A 20,021-nucleotide genomic window follows, 5' to 3' on the forward strand; every position below is an offset into this window, starting at 1 on the left:
ATTTATGATCCGGTAGAAAAAAAATCATTGATCAGGAAAGACATAAAAATATTTCGTGATGAATAATATAGTCAACAATAATTTTGATATGTTATACTTTTAAAATTGATGGTGCTTATCAATTATTGCACATAATTTTAATTACAATTGGTATACTTGTCATAATGGTTGGAAATATTGCCTTGCATTGAAGGGTTGCGGGTTCGAATTCTAGTCAAGACAAAATTGTATTATTTTTTAATAAAAATTGCAAGATAAAATGGAGGGAAAACAAGGAAAACAAATTAGGGTTTAGAGTTTGCTTGTGTATACAAACTTATAATATAAAAGATAAGTAACTGAGTACACAGCCACACAGGGCTCCCATTACTTTCTTCTATTGATCTTGTGTGACGAGTAAGGGCTCTTTTGGCTTTGCATTTTCCTCGGTTGTTTTTTAAATACTTTTTTATGAAGTCTGCAATCCAAAATCACTTGGTATTCTTGCAGAGATTGTAGAAATGGAGCCTCAAGAAGCGAGTACTGAGATATTTGAGAAGTTCACATGGAAGATTGAAAACTTCTCTCGCTTGAATGCCGAGAAGATATGCTCCGAACCTTTCATCCTTTGCGGCTATCCATGGTACGTTATTTGAATGAATTCACATTTCCCAAAGGGGAACAAGAATAAAGATGTAGAGATATCAATTTTTTTTGGAGGCTATGCAAACTGCCAATATGTCTGAGGGTTTAAAATCTTTATGTCTTGACAATTCTATTTTTATGTTTTATACTTTCTAGTGAACCTCCGATTCATCTTTTTAATAATATAATTTTGTCTTGACTAAGATTCGAACCCGCAACCTTTTAATGCAAGGCAATATTTCCAACCACTATGGCAAATATACCAATTGTGATTAAAATTATGTGCAATAATTGATAAACATCATCAATTTTAAAAGTATATCATATCAAAATTATTTTTTGACGCAAATCATGTCAAAATTATTGTTGATTATATTATTCATCACGAAATATTTTTATGTCTTTCCTGATCAATGATTTTTTTTCTATCGGATCATAAATTTAGAGAATAATTATCATGTGAGATTTGGAAAGTTATTATCATGTGTGTTTTGGAAAGTTATTATCAAACTCAATTCTGCTAAATCAATTTTTTTTTCCAATACAATCAAACACAACCATAGTCATGTCAAATCACATTCATTATTTTGATTTTAACAATGTAGATTTAATATTAACCGATGATCAATTGATACAATATGCACTAGCAGATATTGAGATGATGTTACGTAGTTGTGTGAAGAGTTTAAAAGATTATCCCCCAATGCTTAGAGCAGACACATCATTAGTTCCTGATATACAAAATAGTTTAATACACGACGAATTGAATTATAACAGACAATCATTAGTCGAGGAACATGTTAGATTGATGTCAACTATGACTTCAGAGCAACGTAAGTGTATGACACAATCATGACAAGAGTTAACGAAAACAAACCTGATGTGTTTTTTCTTTATGGTTATGGCGGTACATGGAAGACATTTATCTGGAGGGCCATGTCAGCCGCATAACGCTCAAAAGGTGAGATAGTTTTAACAGTTGCCTCAAGTGGGATCGCTGCATTGCTTATACCTGGCGGTAGAACAGCACATTCAAGGTTTTGTATTCTTCTAAGCATTACGCTCAAAAGGTGAGATAGTTTTAACAATTGCCTCAAGTGGGATCGCTGCATTGCTTATACCTGGCGGTAGAACAACACATTCAAGGTTTTGTATTCCTCTAAATGTTGATGAGTTTTCAACATGTACCATAGTTCCTAAAAGCCCTTTGGCGCTATTAATACAAAAAGCAAAGCTCATTATATGGGATGAAGCACCAATGATGCACAAACACTATTTCGAAGCTGTTGGTCGAACTTTAAAATATATTCTTAAGTCTGTTGATGAAAAAATTAAACACATTTCCTTCGGTGGAAAAGTTGTTGTTTTTGGCGAAGATTTTAGACAAATTCTACCAATAATACCAAAAGGTACAAGGCCAGAAGTTGTTCATGCTACTATTAATTCTTCGGTTCTTTGGAATTTTTGTGAAGTTTTAACATTGAGTAAAAACATGAGGCTTCTCGGTGGTGCTTCGAGTGCAGACGTTGAACAAAGACGATTGTTTTCTGAATGGGTTTTAGGTGTTGGCGATGGAGAAATTGGAGATGACAACGACAATGATTTAAAACTTGACATTCCATCAGATTTATTGATTCCAAATTCAGGTGATCCTCTTGCTTTTATCGTTGAAAGCACATATCCCCAACTTTTACAAAACATGAATGATATAATGTATTTCCAAAATAGAGCTATACTAGCTCCTAAAAATTTAATAGTCGACAAAATAAATTATTATATGTTGGATTTAATTCCTGGTGAAGAAAAAACATATTTGAGCTATGATACTTCACTCACACAAAATGTAGACGATCAAACAGTGGATGATGTTCATACTCCCGAATTTTTGAACACGATTTCTACATCGGGACTTCCAAATCACAAGTTGAGACTTAAAGTTGGAGTTCCAGTTATGCTATTAAGGAATTTGAATCAAAAATTAGGATTATGCAAAGGAACAAGACTTATTATTACGAGATTGGGAAAACGTGCTCTTGAAGGAAAAATTATTTCAGGAAGTAATATTGGTGATCAGGTTTTCATACCTAGATTTTCTCTGACACCATCTGACGTGAGAAATCCTTTTAAATTTCAACGGAGACAATTTTCTATAATGATTTATTTTGAGATGACTATTAATAAGAGTCATGGACAATTTTTAAAGCATGTTGGGATATATCTTTCGTCGCCAGTGTTTTCACATTGTCAGTTGTATGTTGCAATTTCAAGAGTTACTTTTAGAAAAGGATTAAAAATATTGATCATCGATGACGACAGTGAAGATACGACTAAGACTTCGAATGTGATCTATAAGGAAGTCTTCCGTAATATAACATAATTTTCTTTGTATGAATATTTATCCAAAATTATTGTTGAACTATCGTTTAATGTTACTCAACTTTTTTCATATACCTTACATTATTGGAATTATCATATCTTATTTAATCATTATATATATATATATATATATATATATCAGACACGTGCACCGCACGGGTCGATGTTCTAGTTAAATGGAGTCTTGTCAATTTTTTTTGAACCCTCGACAATTCTATTTGGAAGTGTTGACAATTATGGTCAAGTGCTGTATAATATATATCGAACTCAACTGCATGGATAAGCTCACACTAACCTGTCAATTTCAGATCCAATTGGAGATTTTCTTTGGGAGGTATTGAGGGATGGAGCAGAGATATCAAATTTAAGTTGCTTGTTTTCAATCAGCTCAATAACAACATGACAATCACAAAAGGTTTTTTTTACTTCCCCTCTTTTCTTAATGATTTTAAATATATTTTCAATATTTAAGTACATCAATAATTATACAGTTTAACGGATTATACATCAATATATTTTTAATGTTTGAAAATAGAGTCAAGACAATATGTTTACATTTCAAAGATTCGACCGAATATATATAATTCTGACATATGCTGTAAAGAGTATTTCATATATGTATTCCTTTATCTGAGTTTTATATATGTTCATAATGTGATACATGATTTTGGCAGAAAGCAATAATGATTTCAATGCAAAGGATGTTAACTGGGGATTTGCATCTTTCATGAGTTTAACTAAGCTCCGTGAAAAGGGGTTTCTCCAAAAGGATGCTTGTATTGTCGGTGCAGAAGTTTTTGTCCGTAAGTCAATACTTGAGAAACGAGTAAACCAAACATTGAACTTAACTACATCACTTGGAAGTCAAACTGGGCAAATGAAAGTGGAAGTCCCAAGTCTTGATACTCTTTTACCAGTTTCTTCACCAGTTTGTATTGAACATACTAAAGAAAATGATAAAGACTTGGTGTTTGCTGCATTAGGGAAAGTTCTTTATTTCCTTAAGACTAGAAAAGTGAAAGACATGAATGACCAAGCTTGTAAGGATCTTCAAGTTTTATGGGATGAACTTCAGAAATTTCAATTTGATGTTACTTGGGTAGAGCCACAAGTTCAATATGCTTTAGGAATGAAAGGTTATGTGGAGAAAGCTTTGCAGTTAGATAAGTTGAAGGAGAATATTGTAGCTCTAGAACTGGAAACGGAGAGGCTAAAGGTAAAATTTGCTGCTGATGAAGTAAATCTTGACAGAGAAAGAGACTTGTTGAAAGCAAAAGGCTACGAAATGAGAGATTTGGATTCTGAATTGGGATGTGGATGTCAGAGTTGGAGACCATAAATACAGACCCAATGCTAATTATTGATTGATTTTAATGTCATCAAAGTGTTATCTTTAGAAGTATTATGTTAAAATGTGTTTTCTGATCTGTTTAACATACCAATACCATACCTTATTTCCTATTGTTGCTTTTTGGCTAAGAAGTTTCATTTCATATTTACCGAGTCCAAGCTATGTTAGCAAAAGCATATTTTCATTTCATTATTGATGTATCTTTTTGAAATTGAGATGGCCCATGAATGTTTTCAAATTGTGAAATCGTTTTGATCTCTGCATAACATATTACTACATCTATATAGTATTCGCATTGATCTTCTAACTAAAACACTTGCAATTAGAGTGTAGTTTAACTTCATAATATAATTTTGCCCCATTTTCTTCCCCTTTATCATAGAATTCATGCTTTTACTCAAGACCTACAATATTTTACATGCCAGTGAACTTGTAAGGCAATTAGAAAGTACTTTTAGTCACAAAAACAATGAACATGCAATTCCACTAAAGAGCAAATATGGGAGGCCTAAAGAGAAATTATCTTTTGTTTGTGTCGTGTTAGGGTCTCGATGGGCCAGGCGGATTGGAGGTCTTCTTGTTGTTTTGTTCTATATGTGGTTGATCCTTGCCTCTCTCATCCTATCGGGTATTCTTATTCTCGTGGTGGTGATTCTAGTTTGCTGGTGCATTTGAGGGGTATACTAACACAAACAATTCTATTACTCCAATTTTTTTATAAGAGACATTTGATAAGTCGATAAAAGTTAATGAATTTGATTCATAATATAAACCAATTACATGTTAACTCATGCTATCTCTTATATAAAAGACAAAGGCTATGTTTGGTAAAAAATAATGGATAGCTGATAAGTTAGCATATAACGGATGAACTTATAGCCAATAAGCTAGCTGATTGAATTTGTAATGTTTAATAAAATTAGCGATTGTACTAACTTATAAGTATGAAATAACATAAAAAAATATGTTTAATTAATATTTAATCGGCAGGGGAAGAAAAAATGATAAGCTACAAGCTAATAAACTATTTGAAATAGCATTTGAAAAGTAAGAAATAAGTTAGTAAAATAAGCTATAAACTCTTTTTGAAAAACAGTTACCAAACAATTCTTTTTTTAATCAAATGAATTTATAAGTCAGCCTATCTATCTTCTCAAACGGAGTCAAATTATAAAACTACTATTTTTTTGGATAAGTTCAATTAGAAAGACTTTTGGCCTTCTCGTTGGCAAAAAGAATAAATGCCAATAAAAACAGAGTAATCTGTATTTACTCTGTTTTTAGTAAGTTGTGTCAACTCTTCGGGAAATAGATTGCTTAATTATAATCTTAACTTCTGCTGCTTCTTACGATACTCAACACCAAAATTATTTTTATATATAAATAGCTATGTATATAACAGGGCTACCATCAATAGAGAGTATTTCTCAACTCCTTTTTGTTTGTTCTTGTAGAGTTTGTATAAATGGATCGTCAAGAATCAAGTACTAAGATATTTGAGAAGTTCACATGGAAGATTGAGAACTTCTCTCGCTTGAATGATGAGAAGATATACTCTGAGCCTTTCATCATTTGCGGCTATCCATGGTACATTATCTTAAATGATTATTTATAAGCTCTTTTGAATGATATGGTTTTTAAATGATTATTTTGCTATGATTTAGGGGAATTAATCTCCGTCCAAAGGGGAAAAATGGAGATGACAACTTATATATTTATTTGGAGGCTATGCAAACTTCCAATATGTCTGAAGGATGGAGCAGAAATGTGGAATTTAAGATTCTTTTATACAATCAAGTCGACACCAATAGAACAATCGTAGAAGGTGCTTTTTTTCTCTTCCCCGGAGTGCAAAACTGCTAATATGATTATACAACTGCGATAAACCCTTTTTTAATGCTTGAAAATATGTTTTCATTTTTCTAAAATATCATATCAAAATAATAATTTAAAATAGAGCATAGACATTGTGTTTACATTTCATATATTTAGCAAATATTCTTGAAAAAAGACTTGACCTTATATTCCTTCTCAGTAAATTCATAGAGGTGTCACTTTTACTTAAGTTTTAAATATGTTTATCAATTCATAATGATATGTTTTATTTTTTTGTGTATATTACAACTATATTGACTCTACAAAAAAATAACTATACTGACTCTTGAGTCTTCATATATGACTTTGACAGAAAAATGTCGGGTGTTCAATGAAATTAAGAATGCTATTGGTTACAAATTTGTGAAGTTATCCGAGCTTCAGGAACCTAGGAATGGTTATCTTGTGAAGGATACTTGTATTGTTGGTGCTGAAGTTCTTGTTTATAATGCAAAACTTGAGAAACCAGTGAAATTGGAAGTCCCAATGTCAAATCTGAAAACTATTTCACCAGTTGATGCAGAGTTGTTCTCACCCACAATTGAAGAAGTTATGAATTGTAATACTGTAGCAAAATTTGAGGAAGTATGTTCCGATAATCGTTCTCTTGTTGATCGTCCAAGAAAGAGAAGTCGGAAGTTTAATGATTTGGCATTTGCCGCATTGGGGAGAGTTCTTTATTTCCTTAAGAATGGAAAAGTGAAAGACATGAATGACAAAACTTGTAAGGAACTTCAAGTTTTATGGGATGAACTTAAGAAATTTAAATTTGATCTTACTTGGCTAGAGCCGCGAGTTCAATATGCTTTAGTATTGAAAAGTTTCGTGGAGAAAGCTATACAAGTTGAAAAATTGATGGATAATATTGTACTTCTAGTGCTGGAAATGGCGAGACTAAAAGCAAAATTGGCTTTTGTTGAAGTAAATGTGGACATAGAAAGAGACTTGTTGAAAACAAAAGGCATCGAAGACATAGATTTGGATTCTCAATTGGTGTCTGGGACTGGGAGTAGAGGTATCCCTTTTAATTTGAATATGTAATCTTACCGCACAAATATATAGCTGAGAGCAGGGCTGCTATTACTTATATATATGCATTGATCTTATTCTTATGTGTGATTGGTACTGACTACTTATTCTTGTGCAAACCATGAATATTATTTATGTATTCTTGTTTTTAATTGATAGTGATAGTGCTTTACTATTTATATTTGTGTTAATGTGAACTTTGCATTGTGTGTGTGTTTGTGTGTTCTAATAGAGTTTGGAGAAACGGAGCAAGAAAAATCTAGTGTTGAGAAGTTTGAGAAATTTACATGGAAGGTTGAAAATTTCTCTCGTTTGAAAACTGGTGAGGTTTACTCAGAGCCTTTTGTCATAGGCGGCTATCCATGGTATGATATTTGAATTTGGATGAATTAATTCCAACATGTTAGAATTTATTGGGTATGTCAAGTTATATTTGAGTCTTTTTTATCTGATTTGGTTTTGCTATAGGAAAATCTGTTTGTTAAGGGACGACGTTTTAGGTGGTGGCTTAGCAATATATTTGGAGGCTGTGGAAACTGCTAATATGTCTGAGGGGTGGAGCAGACATGTCAAATTTAAGTTAGTTGTATTCAATCAGCTCAATACCAGCATGACAATCACAAATGGTATTCATTTTTTTCTTCCCCTACTTACAAACAGCTAATGTGATCCTTTCTTTACACAACTAAATTGACTCTTTTGATATATGAATGATCTAGATTTCGGTGACTGTGAGTTCAATGCAAGTGAGAGTTATTTGGGTTTCGACGATTTCAATAAGTTAGACAAGCTTCGTGATCCTAACAAAGGGTTTATGGTGGATGATGCTTGTATTGTTGGAGCAGAAGTTTATGTTCGTAAGTCAACAAATGAGACTCGATTAAATCAAGCAGCTAACTTTAATGCTTCCCTAACATTTGGAAGTCAAATAAGCCACATGGAAGAGGAAGTCCAAAGGCAAAATCAAGGATTTCATTTTCAATATCTGAAAAGTTTTTCACCAGTTTCAACACTATTTTGCATTGAACCTACTAATCCTAATGATGTGGAAATGTTCTCACCCTCGAATGAAGAACTTGTGGATTTCAGCAGTGTTGAACAAATAGAAGAAACTGACAATCCTTCACTCGTTGAGCACCTGTCAAAGTCAAATCACAATTTCGCAGATTTTGCTTTTGCTGCATTGGGGAGAGTTCTTTATTTCCTGAAGAATAGAAAAGTGAGAGACATGAATGAGCAAGCTTGTAAGGATCTTCAAGTTTTATGGGATGAACTTCAGAAATTTAAATATGATCTTACTTGGATTGAGCCACAAGTTCAATATGCTTTAGGAATGAAAAGTTATGTGGAGAAAGCTTTGCAGTTAGAGAAGTTGAAGGAGAATATGGTAGCTCTACAACTGGAAATGGAGAGGCTAAATGCAAAATTGGTTGGTGCTAAGGTAAGTTTTGACATAGAAAAAGATTTGTTGAAAGCAAAAGGCTATGAAGAGAGAGATTTGGATTCTGAATTGGGATATGGGAGTTGGAGACCATAGATGTATAGCTAATTATGGGTTGATTTCAATGTCTTCAAAGTGTTACTATGTTTTGAAGCATGGTAGTCAATCCCGGGCGATCCCAGTGGGATCCCGGTGGAGCAGAGCGGAGCGGAGCTCTGCCGAGACGGGATGGGATGGAGCGGCGCAGCTAAGCTTCTCGGTGGGATCCCAGCAGGTTCCCAGTGGACCGGAGCGGAGCGGGTCCCGGGTTGCCATCCCGGGTTAGGACTGAGATTTTGTTTTCATGGGTTTTAAAGGCCATTTTTGAAATCTCACTCATTTTAGTAAGGGTAAAATTGGTTTTTTACCTTTAAAACTGTTACTTACTCCTAACTAAACCCTAGCCGCAATTCATTCTTTCTCTCACGCTATCGTACTATCTTCTCTCACTCTCAAGATCCAAACTTCTTCAACCTTCATCTGCTGTTTCTTCTTCAACCTTCATCTGTTGTTTTTTCTTCAACCTCGGATGATTAGACTTAGACTTTGATGATGAACTCGAGTTTTAATTTTTAGTTACTTTATTAATCTAAGTGTTGGAGACTTGACTTTTGCTTATTTATTTTGCTTGACTTTTGTTGGTAATTTTTAGTTACTTTATGATGAAGAATGTTTTTTTTTTTTTGACAAAGATGAAGAAGGTGTTGTAGACTTGAGATTTGTGTTTTTAATTTTTAATTTATGAATGTTTTATGGATTTTGAGATGTTTGTTTAATTTTACATTAATTATATGTTTATAGTATTATTTATGTAATTTATAAATAAATAAAAAATAATAGCGGCATGCCGGCCATCCCGCTCCCCGGGATGCCGCTATCCCAGTTTTGGGGCTGGCCGCTCTGCTCCGGGATCCGGGATTAACTACTATGTTTTGAAGTATTATATTAAAATGTGTTTTCTGATCTAGTTAACATCATACCTTATTTCCTATTGTAGCTTTTCGGTTAAGAAGTTTCATTTCATATTTCCTGAATCCAAGCTATGCTAGCAAAAACATATTTTCTTTTCATTATTGATGTATCTTTCTGAAATTGAGATAGCCGATGAATGTTTTGAAATTCTGAAATCATTTTTTTCAGTTAAAATTGTACGTACTCTGCTAGCATGTTACATCTATATATAGTATACCCGTAGGTCTTCTAACTATGACACTTGCAATGAGAGTGTAGTTTAACATTACTCCCAATCCAAGGACAGTGCTGACAATTGCTTGTATTTGTATATATGTAAGGGAAAAAGGGTGGTGTTTAAAGAAGCTTCCTTTTTGTTTGCTGAAACGCATTTTTACCCCTTATTTTAAATTTCGGAATTTTACCCTTCTATAAATCAAACATGTACTTCTTTACTAAATTGAAGAGGAACTTCCTTCCGGTCATCAAAAAAAAAAAAACTAATGAAATAGAAATACCTTAATTAAATTTAAATGGCCAATAAAAATATTAGTATGGTGTACCCATAAGTACAATTCGGAGAAGTTTTAGGGATGTTGATATGTAGAGTTTAAGTTTGAAGGAAAGGTTAAGCATATTAATATAGAAACTTTGTCTTGGAAATTATGCATTTAATGCATTAAAAGTATAAAAAGGTTATCTTATGACCATTAATTGAAGTTGAAATTCTCCATTTCTCCACACTTAAAAGCTTGTGATTCTGTCCCTGTGAGCTTAGCTCAGTTGGTAGGGATATCGCACTATATGTGCAGGAGCCCGGGTTCGAACCCGGGACACTCCACTTATTCACCTTTAAGGTGGATTTTCTAGCCACTAGGCTACTTGACAAAAAAAAAAAAAAAGCTTGTGATTCTAATCACATTTTTAAGTTGTGCCTTGTATTGTAATCTTACCGCTTTTTCTGCTTCTTATGTTAATCAACACAAAAACTATCTAATTATATATAGCTGTGCATTTTGGCTTCTTTTATGTGTTTTAGAAATGGAGCATCGAGAAACGAAGGTTGAGATATTTGAGAATTTTTTTTACGACATATAAAAAAAGACGCAAATCGTTAATTTTGATGTATCTGAATAACATATCAAATGACTTTGAATTTATCTGAAATTTTACACAAATGATCAATATGATATAAATTTTCAATTCAACGGTGGATTTTATAAAATTTATATCGGCTAAAACGTTATTGAGAAGTGTAATATTTAGTATCAAACTAGTTGATGTCATTTGATCCTGACCCAGTTAATATATCAATTGAATGGAGGTGATGGGCTGTTTTTTCCTAAACATTAATGTATTTCTAATATTATATATTAACCACTAGATTGGTCCAAGGGCAGATATTTTTGCAGCCGTGAAAACTGCAGCGGAGGATCCAAATTGTTCTTCCGATCAACACCACAAATAATATCGCTGTACTTTATTTATATGTTTTTACTGAAGAAGACTCATAAAATTAGTAAATGTTATGGAATCAAACGATGTGAAGCTTTTCAAAGACTAAAAAAACCGTAAAACTTACACGTTCAAATTTGATCAGAATAGGAGAGGAGTGGAAGGATGAAGTGAAAGTTTAGGGTTATTCTCAAGGTCATCAATGAGATAGTGCGCCTATTTTCAATAGGTCTAATAATATTTTGGAGGTCTATTAGTCCAAAAAAAATTGAGGTGTATAAAGTCATTTAGTGTCAAACTTTTCCATTTATGTTTTCAAAATCATATAATAATAGAGAAGACTTAAATATGAAAACCGTCTCTGCAATTACGGCTTGTTTTGATTTTAACCTTGCAAAAAAAAAGTTTGATTTTAGTCCTTGTAAAATACAAAAACGGTTAAAAATGTCCTTGAGGTGAATTTTTTGCTAACATGTCAACTAATTGATGATTTTGAAGATGCTGACTAGGATGTAATTGATGATTTGAAAGATGCTGACGAGGATTTTTGACAATGTTGAATTAACATGTCATTTTCATTTAAAAATAAAAAATTGAAAAATAGAAATAGAAACTTAATATACTACTTACCAAAAAAAAATTAATATATTAGATTTTAAAAAAAAATATCAAATTGAAGAAAGAAATCACATAAAGAAGAAAAACACAGTTTCTGTTCATCTTCTTCAAATCGCAGAGTTGTTCTTCGTGAGTTATTCTACAGTTTGTTTTTGTTCATCTTCCTTAATTTCGTTTTCGTAATTTCGTGTACTGTTTCGTGTAGAAATCAACAACTGCGATTGAATCTGCTACCACCTCTGCTACTCGACAACTTCTTTCTTCTTTGCGTGAATTGTCCTTCAATCGCAGCTTTGATTCAGGAACCCTAATTTTTGCCTCTTTCTTCTTTGCGTTTTTCTTCTTTACGTGATTTCTTTTTTCAATTTGATAAATTTTTTTAAATCTAATATTTTTTTTGTAAGTATATTAAGTTTCGATTTCTATTTTTCAATTTTTTTTATTTTTAAATGAAAATGACATGTTAATTTCACGTCGTCAAATATCCTAGTCATCTGCCAAATCATCAATTACTTGACACGTCAGCCAAAAATTTACCTCAATGACCTTTTTAAAAGATTTGGTATTTTGCAGGGACTAAAATCAAATTTTTTTTTTTTGCGGGGGCTAAAATCAAAACAAGCCATAATTGCAGGGACCGTTTTCACATTTAAACCTAATAGAAAAAATAGAAAGAATACAAAATGGAGAGGATCCCAACTCATATCAGAGAGACTTTTTGCCTTCTAGTTAGCAAAAACAAAATACATGTAGATTATTGAAGTTAAAATGCCCAATAAATTAAAACACATCCTTTTCGAGACAGAATTTCTATTTTTAAATGCTTAATCAGTGTCCCAAGAGCACTATTTAACATTTTTCATTAAAAATATTGTAGCCCTCCCTCCCTCTAAAAGACTCTGTTTTTTAGTAAGTTGTGCCCATTCCTCGGGAGATAGGTCGCTCTTACTCATTTACTTGTAATTATTATGATCTTAATTCTGCTGCTTCTTACGGTACTTAAACGTCAACACCAAAAATATCACTATACATTTTTATTTTTTTTTTGTTTACAATGAGTGGGAATCGAACCTAGTGGCTTTATCTTTTTATATAAGTGGCTGTGCAGTGCAGGGCATCCATAACTTCTACTATTAATTATTAATCTTGTGTGACTGACGGGTAAGGTCTCTATTGTGTTCGTCCTTATTCTCCTGTAAATGTTGAACTTACTCTGTTCTTAAATCTTAACTTACTCTGTTTTTCAAATGCTTTTTGTTTCAAACCAACAATAACTTTGGTTTTTTTGTGGAAGTCAAGATCTTCTCCATTTTATTGAAAGAAATAGAGTTCAATACATCAATTTATGAAAAAGATAAAAATTTTAGAACCCAGTTTTTAAAATATTTAAAAAAGTCTCACTAATATCCCATTAAAAATAGAGAGGATCTCAACTCTTTTTTTGTATGTTCTTGTAGAATTTGCAGAAATGGAGAGTCAAGTATCTAGTACTAAAATATTTGAGAAATTCACATGGAAAATTGAGAACTTCTCTCGCTTAAATGTTGATAAGATGTACTCCGATCCTTTTATCCTTTGCGGCTATCCATGGTACATTATCTGATTTATTACATGAATTCCTAATATATGTGGACACATTGTTTATATGCTCTTTGACACGATTTATTACATGTGTGTTTTGTTTTTATTTGTTTATGTATGCTTTAGGAGGATTCTTCTGTTTCCAAAGGGGAACAAGACCAAAGGTGCAGTCGACCACTTATCAATTTATTTGGAGGCTGTGAAAACTGAATATGCCTCTGAGGGATGGATCAGAGATGTCAAATTTAAGTTAGTTGTATTCAATCAGCTCGATTCCAACATGACAATAATCTCAGAAGTTGTTTTTTACTTCTTCGCTCATTCTCCTTGCAAACCAATAATATTTATGCTTGAAAAACAACTGCTATATTATTTTTAACAAATCATAACAAACAAATATTAATTATAATATTTGGAAATATCGCAGAGTAATGTTTAAAACAATTTTAAACAGTTCCCAGGACAATAGTTAAGCATGTTAAAAAGAAAATTATGTTTTGGAACTTGTGCATGCAAAAAGTTATTTTACCAATATTAATTTGATCTTTTATTTTTTATTTTGGTATGCTTAACAAGTGCTCCGGGACACTGTAGCATAACTCATATTTAAATGAGGTGTTTGTTAATGGGTCATGATATGCCCTTATAGCATACTGTTAAGATACTTAAAATAGTAATTAAGTGTTGGGTAAAACAATCTTTGACTTCTACATTGGTAAAATGCACAATTTTCAATACCAAATTACTATCTTTGTACACTAACAAGTGTGTTGAGGGCACATGTTAACTTTTAGCTTCTTTAATTGAGTTTTATATATGTTCATAATGAGATGCTCTCATTTTCCCTTTCACACAACCAAATTGACTCTTGAACATGATTTTGCCAGAAACTACGCATAAGTTTAAAGCAAATGAGAGTAACTATGGTTATTTATCTTTCATGAAGTTATCCCAGCTTCGTAATCCTAAAAAGGGGTTTATTGTGAAGGATGTTTGTATTGTTGGGGCAGAAGTTTTTGTCTGTAAAACATTTGAGAAACCAGTGAATCAAGCAGCTGAGCTAACTGTTTCCCTAGCATCTGGAAGTCAAAATGGGCATGTGAAAGTGGATGTCCCAATACCAAACCCTGAAGTTCAAGGCCCAACTATGGAAGTATGTTCTGATGATCCTCCATCCATTGAGCGTCCACGGAAGAGAAGTCGCAAGTTTACTGATTTGGCATTTGCCGTATTGGGGAGAATTCTTTATTTCCTTAGGACTAAAAAAGTGAAAGATATGGATGAGCAAGCTTGTAAGGAACTTCAAGTTTTATGGAATGAGCTTAAAAAATTTAAATTTGATCTTACTTGGCTAGAGCCACAAGTTCAATGTGCTTTAGGAATGAAAAGTTTTGTGGAGAAAGCTCTACAGGTTGAAAAATTGAAGGAAAATATTGAAGCTATAGAACTTGAAACGGGGAGACTAAAAGCAAAATTGGCTGCTGCTGAGGTAAATCTTAACGTAGAAAGAGACTTGTTGAAAGCAAAAGGCATCAAAGAAAGAGATTTGGATTCTGAATTGGGGTCTGGAAGTTGGAAGCCATAGATAGACCTATGGATAAACATGGATTGATTTCAATGAATGCTACGGAGTTTTGTATTCTTAAGTATATTATTATATAATAATGCAAGTGTATTAATTTCTGACTGGACTGTGATTAACAAACTATTAAGTTTCATAGTATATTTCTTATATCTCGAGATTACCTACGAATGTTGTTATATATGAAACAATTTTCTTGCTTAAAAACTTGAAATTGTCAATTGCATTGTACTAGTAATTGAACTTAATACTTTTCAATGATGAGACCATACATTGTTATGTGTTGTGTTCATGTCATGTTCTGTATCAACCACTAAGGTAAAGCGGTAGGGCAAATGTTCTATCAACAACCAAACGTTCATGTGCACAGTATTGGGAAAAATTCTAACAGTAGAGGTTAATATTTTTTAAATCAATTGACACTCCTAGTGAAATTTGCAAATAGATCCAAATAAACAACATAATTTTTTTTTGACAATATTTTCCGAATAAAGTCTTTCAATCACTAGAGCACGTGCTTCAATCGTGATAAAAGTTAGAGCATCTCCAATAAAGATATCTAATAGAGTTTCATAGACTAATGATACGGTACCTTAACTTTTTTATCATTGGAGTTTCATGACGTGACACAGAGGGTATAAGAATTGATGATATCAGTACCTTAAATAAAGTACCGTATCATCAATTTAATGTTATTATTATTTTTATTTTTGGTATATAAATCTAATTTAATAGCTTCCATATATGTCAAAACATTACCATTTGTTATTAATGTATGATACTCAAAAAGTGGTATCACCATTGGAGTAAAATATGTATGAGTTGCATAAATATTACATGACACTGTAGGGACCACTCGTTAGTAATGTATGATACCCAAAGTGGTATCACCATTGGAGATGCTCTTAGAAATCCTAATATGTTAACCCTGTTTTTCAATAAATTTGAACGGCTAAAAAATTATACAAATTTTACCACAACTAGAACTTTCACCCATGCGGTGCATGGGTCTAATTAGGTGTAATATGTAATTATAAAACATAAAATACAAAAATTCTAAGAACATTTTCAATAAGACTAGTATATGGAATTTCATAGACTAATTATTCTATATTTGTTTATGTGCTTATTTTATATTTTATATATTTTTTAAATAATTTTTGAACCCCATCGTTTTGTTTACTTATTAAAAAAAATTGCAGATAACTAAAGGTTAAAAAATTGATGATAATTAAAGGTTAAAAAAAAATAAATTAAAGACGTAATCAAGAACATAAACTTAAGTAGACATCCATAAATGAATAAAAATTGTGATTAATTCCATAAGCTTCGAAGTTTCATTTCATATTTACCGAGTCCAAGCTATGTTAGCAAAAGCATATTTTCATTTCATTATTGATGTATCTTTTTTAAGGCTTAAATGCAGTTTTGCCCCCCTATTTTGATAAAATCGGAATTTTACCCCCCTGTTTTTAAACGTGGACTTTTACCCCCCTGTTTTGAAGTTGTGCAGAATATTTGGGGGACATACCTTCACTAAAACGGTAATTAATCTTTCTTTGTAACTCCAAATTTAGTGGGGTTTGATTCTGTGGAAAGATAACTCGATTACGGTCATTTCGATATCCGTTTGGTGAATTATTGATCCAAATTGAGTTGTGTACGAAGCTTTGAAGTTGTGACTTGAAAGCATAATTTTAGGGGGGACAAAATCCAAAAAATTATAAAACAAGGGGGTAAAAGTCCGCGTTTTAAAATAGGGAGGGTAAAATTCCGATTTAATCAAAACAGAGGGGGCAAAACTGCATTTAAGCCATTTTTTAAATAGAGATGGCCCATCAATGTTTTCAAATTGTGAAATCGTTTTTTCAGTTAAATTTGTACTGTGCATAACATATTACTACATCTATATATAGTATTCGCATTGATCTTCTAACTAAAACACTTGCAATTAGAGTGTAGTTTAACTTCATAATATAATTTTGCCCCATTTTCTTCCCCTTTATCATAGAATTCATGCTTTTCCTCAAGACCTACAATATTTTACATGCCAATGAACTTGTAAGGCAATTAGAAAGTACTTTTAGTCACAAAAACATTGCACATGCAATTCCACTGAAGAGCAAATATGGTGGATGGTGGATGATGCTTCAATAAGTTAGACAAGCTTCGTGATCCTAACAAAGGGTTTATGGTGGATGATGCTTGTATTGTTGGAGCAGAAGTTTATGTTCGTAAGTCAACAAATGAGACTCGATTAAATCAAGCAGCTAACTTTAATGCTTCCCTAACATTTGGAAGTCAAATAAGCCACATGGAAGAGGAAGTCCAAAGGCAAAATCAAGGATTTCATTTTCAATATCTGAAAAGTTTTTCACCAGTTTCAACACTATTTTGCATTGAACCTACTAATCCTAATGATGTGGAAATGTTCTCACCCTCGAATGAAGAACTTGTGGATTTCAGCAGTGTTGAACAAATAGAAGAAACTGACAATCCTTCACTCGTTGAGCACCTGTCAAAGTCAAATCACAATTTCGCAGATTTTGCTTTTGCTGCATTGGGGAGAGTTCTTTATTTCCTGAAGAATAGAAAAGTGAGAGACATGAATGAGCAAGCTTGTAAGGATCTTCAAGTTTTATGGGATGAACTTCAGAAATTTAAATATGATCTTACTTGGATTGAGCCACAAGTTCAATATGCTTTAGGAATGAAAAGTTATGTGGAGAAAGCTTTGCAGTTAGAGAAGTTGAAGGAGAATATGGTAGCTCTACAACTGGAAATGGAGAGGCTAAATGCAAAATTGGTTGGTGCTAAGGTAAGTTTTGACATAGAAAAAGATTTGTTGAAAGCAAAAGGCTATGAAGAGAGAGATTTGGATTCTGAATTGGGATATGGGAGTTGGAGACCATAGATGTATAGCTAATTATGGGTTGATTTCAATGTCTTCAAAGTGTTACTATGTTTTGAAGCATGGTAGTCAATCCCGGGCGATCCCAGTGGGATCCCGGTGGAGCAGAGCGGAGCGGAGCTCTGCCGAGACGGGATGGGATGGAGCGGCGCAGCTAAGCTTCTCGGTGGGATCCCAGCAGGTTCCCAGTGGACCGGAGCGGAGCGGGTCCCGGGTTGCCATCCCGGGTTAGGACTGAGATTTTGTTTTCATGGGTTTTAAAGGCCATTTTTGAAATCTCACTCATTTTAGTAAGGGTAAAATTGGTTTTTTACCTTTAAAACTGTTACTTACTCCTAACTAAACCCTAGCCGCAATTCATTCTTTCTCTCACGCTATCGTACTATCTTCTCTCACTCTCAAGATCCAAACTTCTTCAACCTTCATCTGCTGTTTCTTCTTCAACCTTCATCTGTTGTTTTTTCTTCAACCTCGGATGATTAGACTTAGACTTTGATGATGAACTCGAGTTTTAATTTTTAGTTACTTTATTAATCTAAGTGTTGGAGACTTGACTTTTGCTTATTTATTTTGCTTGACTTTTGTTGGTAATTTTTAGTTACTTTATGATGAAGAATGTTTTTTTTTTTTTGACAAAGATGAAGAAGGTGTTGTAGACTTGAGATTTGTGTTTTTAATTTTTAATTTATGAATGTTTTATGGATTTTGAGATGTTTGTTTAATTTTACATTAATTATATGTTTATAGTATTATTTATGTAATTTATAAATAAATAAAAAATAATAGCGGCATGCCGGCCATCCCGCTCCCCGGGATGCCGCTATCCCAGTTTTGGGGCTGGCCGCTCTGCTCCGGGATCCGGGATTAACTACTATGTTTTGAAGTATTATATTAAAATGTGTTTTCTGATCTAGTTAACATCATACCTTATTTCCTATTGTAGCTTTTCGGTTAAGAAGTTTCATTTCATATTTCCTGAATCCAAGCTATGCTAGCAAAAACATATTTTCTTTTCATTATTGATGTATCTTTCTGAAATTGAGATAGCCGATGAATGTTTTGAAATTCTGAAATCATTTTTTTCAGTTAAAATTGTACGTACTCTGCTAGCATGTTACATCTATATATAGTATACCCGTAGGTCTTCTAACTATGACACTTGCAATGAGAGTGTAGTTTAACATTACTCCCAATCCAAGGACAGTGCTGACAATTGCTTGTATTTGTATATATGTAAGGGAAAAAGGGTGGTGTTTAAAGAAGCTTCCTTTTTGTTTGCTGAAACGCATTTTTACCCCTTATTTTAAATTTCGGAATTTTACCCTTCTATAAATCAAACATGTACTTCTTTACTAAATTGAAGAGGAACTTCCTTCCGGTCATCAAAAAAAAAAAAACTAATGAAATAGAAATACCTTAATTAAATTTAAATGGCCAATAAAAATATTAGTATGGTGTACCCATAAGTACAATTCGGAGAAGTTTTAGGGATGTTGATATGTAGAGTTTAAGTTTGAAGGAAAGGTTAAGCATATTAATATAGAAACTTTGTCTTGGAAATTATGCATTTAATGCATTAAAAGTATAAAAAGGTTATCTTATGACCATTAATTGAAGTTGAAATTCTCCATTTCTCCACACTTAAAAGCTTGTGATTCTGTCCCTGTGAGCTTAGCTCAGTTGGTAGGGATATCGCACTATATGTGCAGGAGCCCGGGTTCGAACCCGGGACACTCCACTTATTCACCTTTAAGGTGGATTTTCTAGCCACTAGGCTACTTGACAAAAAAAAAAAAAAAGCTTGTGATTCTAATCACATTTTTAAGTTGTGCCTTGTATTGTAATCTTACCGCTTTTTCTGCTTCTTATGTTAATCAACACAAAAACTATCTAATTATATATAGCTGTGCATTTTGGCTTCTTTTATGTGTTTTAGAAATGGAGCATCGAGAAACGAAGGTTGAGATATTTGAGAATTTTTTTTACGACATATAAAAAAAGACGCAAATCGTTAATTTTGATGTATCTGAATAACATATCAAATGACTTTGAATTTATCTGAAATTTTACACAAATGATCAATATGATATAAATTTTCAATTCAACGGTGGATTTTATAAAATTTATATCGGCTAAAACGTTATTGAGAAGTGTAATATTTAGTATCAAACTAGTTGATGTCATTTGA

General features: G+C 32.7%; 3 protein-coding genes and 1 pseudogene across 3 annotated transcripts; all 4 read left to right on the forward strand.

Annotated features, from left to right (window-relative positions):
• Positions 1-500: 500 nt before the first annotated feature.
• On the forward strand, positions 501-4,339 carry LOC123890266 (annotated as a pseudogene).
• A 1,433-nt stretch (positions 4,340-5,772) lies between these two features.
• On the forward strand, positions 5,773-8,830 carry LOC123889166. Its single transcript, XM_045938387.1, has 6 exons — positions 5,773-5,938; positions 6,016-6,176; positions 6,540-7,241; positions 7,488-7,620; positions 7,724-7,881; positions 7,975-8,830. The coding sequence occupies exons 1-6, from the start codon at positions 5,817-5,819 to the stop codon at positions 8,790-8,792; spliced, it is 2,094 nt and encodes a 697-aa protein (XP_045794343.1). The 5' UTR covers positions 5,773-5,816; the 3' UTR covers positions 8,793-8,830.
• A 4,391-nt stretch (positions 8,831-13,221) lies between these two features.
• On the forward strand, positions 13,222-15,021 carry LOC123890268 (MATH domain and coiled-coil domain-containing protein At3g58270-like). The gene is made up of 3 exons (XM_045939836.1): positions 13,222-13,349; positions 13,467-13,633; positions 14,225-15,021. The coding sequence occupies exons 1-3, from the start codon at positions 13,228-13,230 to the stop codon at positions 14,923-14,925; spliced, it is 990 nt and encodes a 329-aa protein (XP_045795792.1). The 5' UTR covers positions 13,222-13,227; the 3' UTR covers positions 14,926-15,021.
• Positions 15,022-17,113: 2,092 nt separating this feature from the next.
• LOC123890267 lies at positions 17,114-17,874 on the forward strand. The gene has a single exon (XM_045939835.1). It carries the CDS (start codon positions 17,114-17,116, stop codon positions 17,834-17,836), a length of 723 nt encoding a protein of 240 aa, XP_045795791.1. The 3' UTR covers positions 17,837-17,874.
• Positions 17,875-20,021: the final 2,147 nt, after the last annotated feature.

This window comes from Trifolium pratense, linkage group LG6 (assembly GCF_020283565.1).
Source record: "Trifolium pratense cultivar HEN17-A07 linkage group LG6, ARS_RC_1.1, whole genome shotgun sequence".
Lineage (NCBI taxonomy): Eukaryota > Viridiplantae > Streptophyta > Magnoliopsida > Fabales > Fabaceae > Trifolium > Trifolium pratense.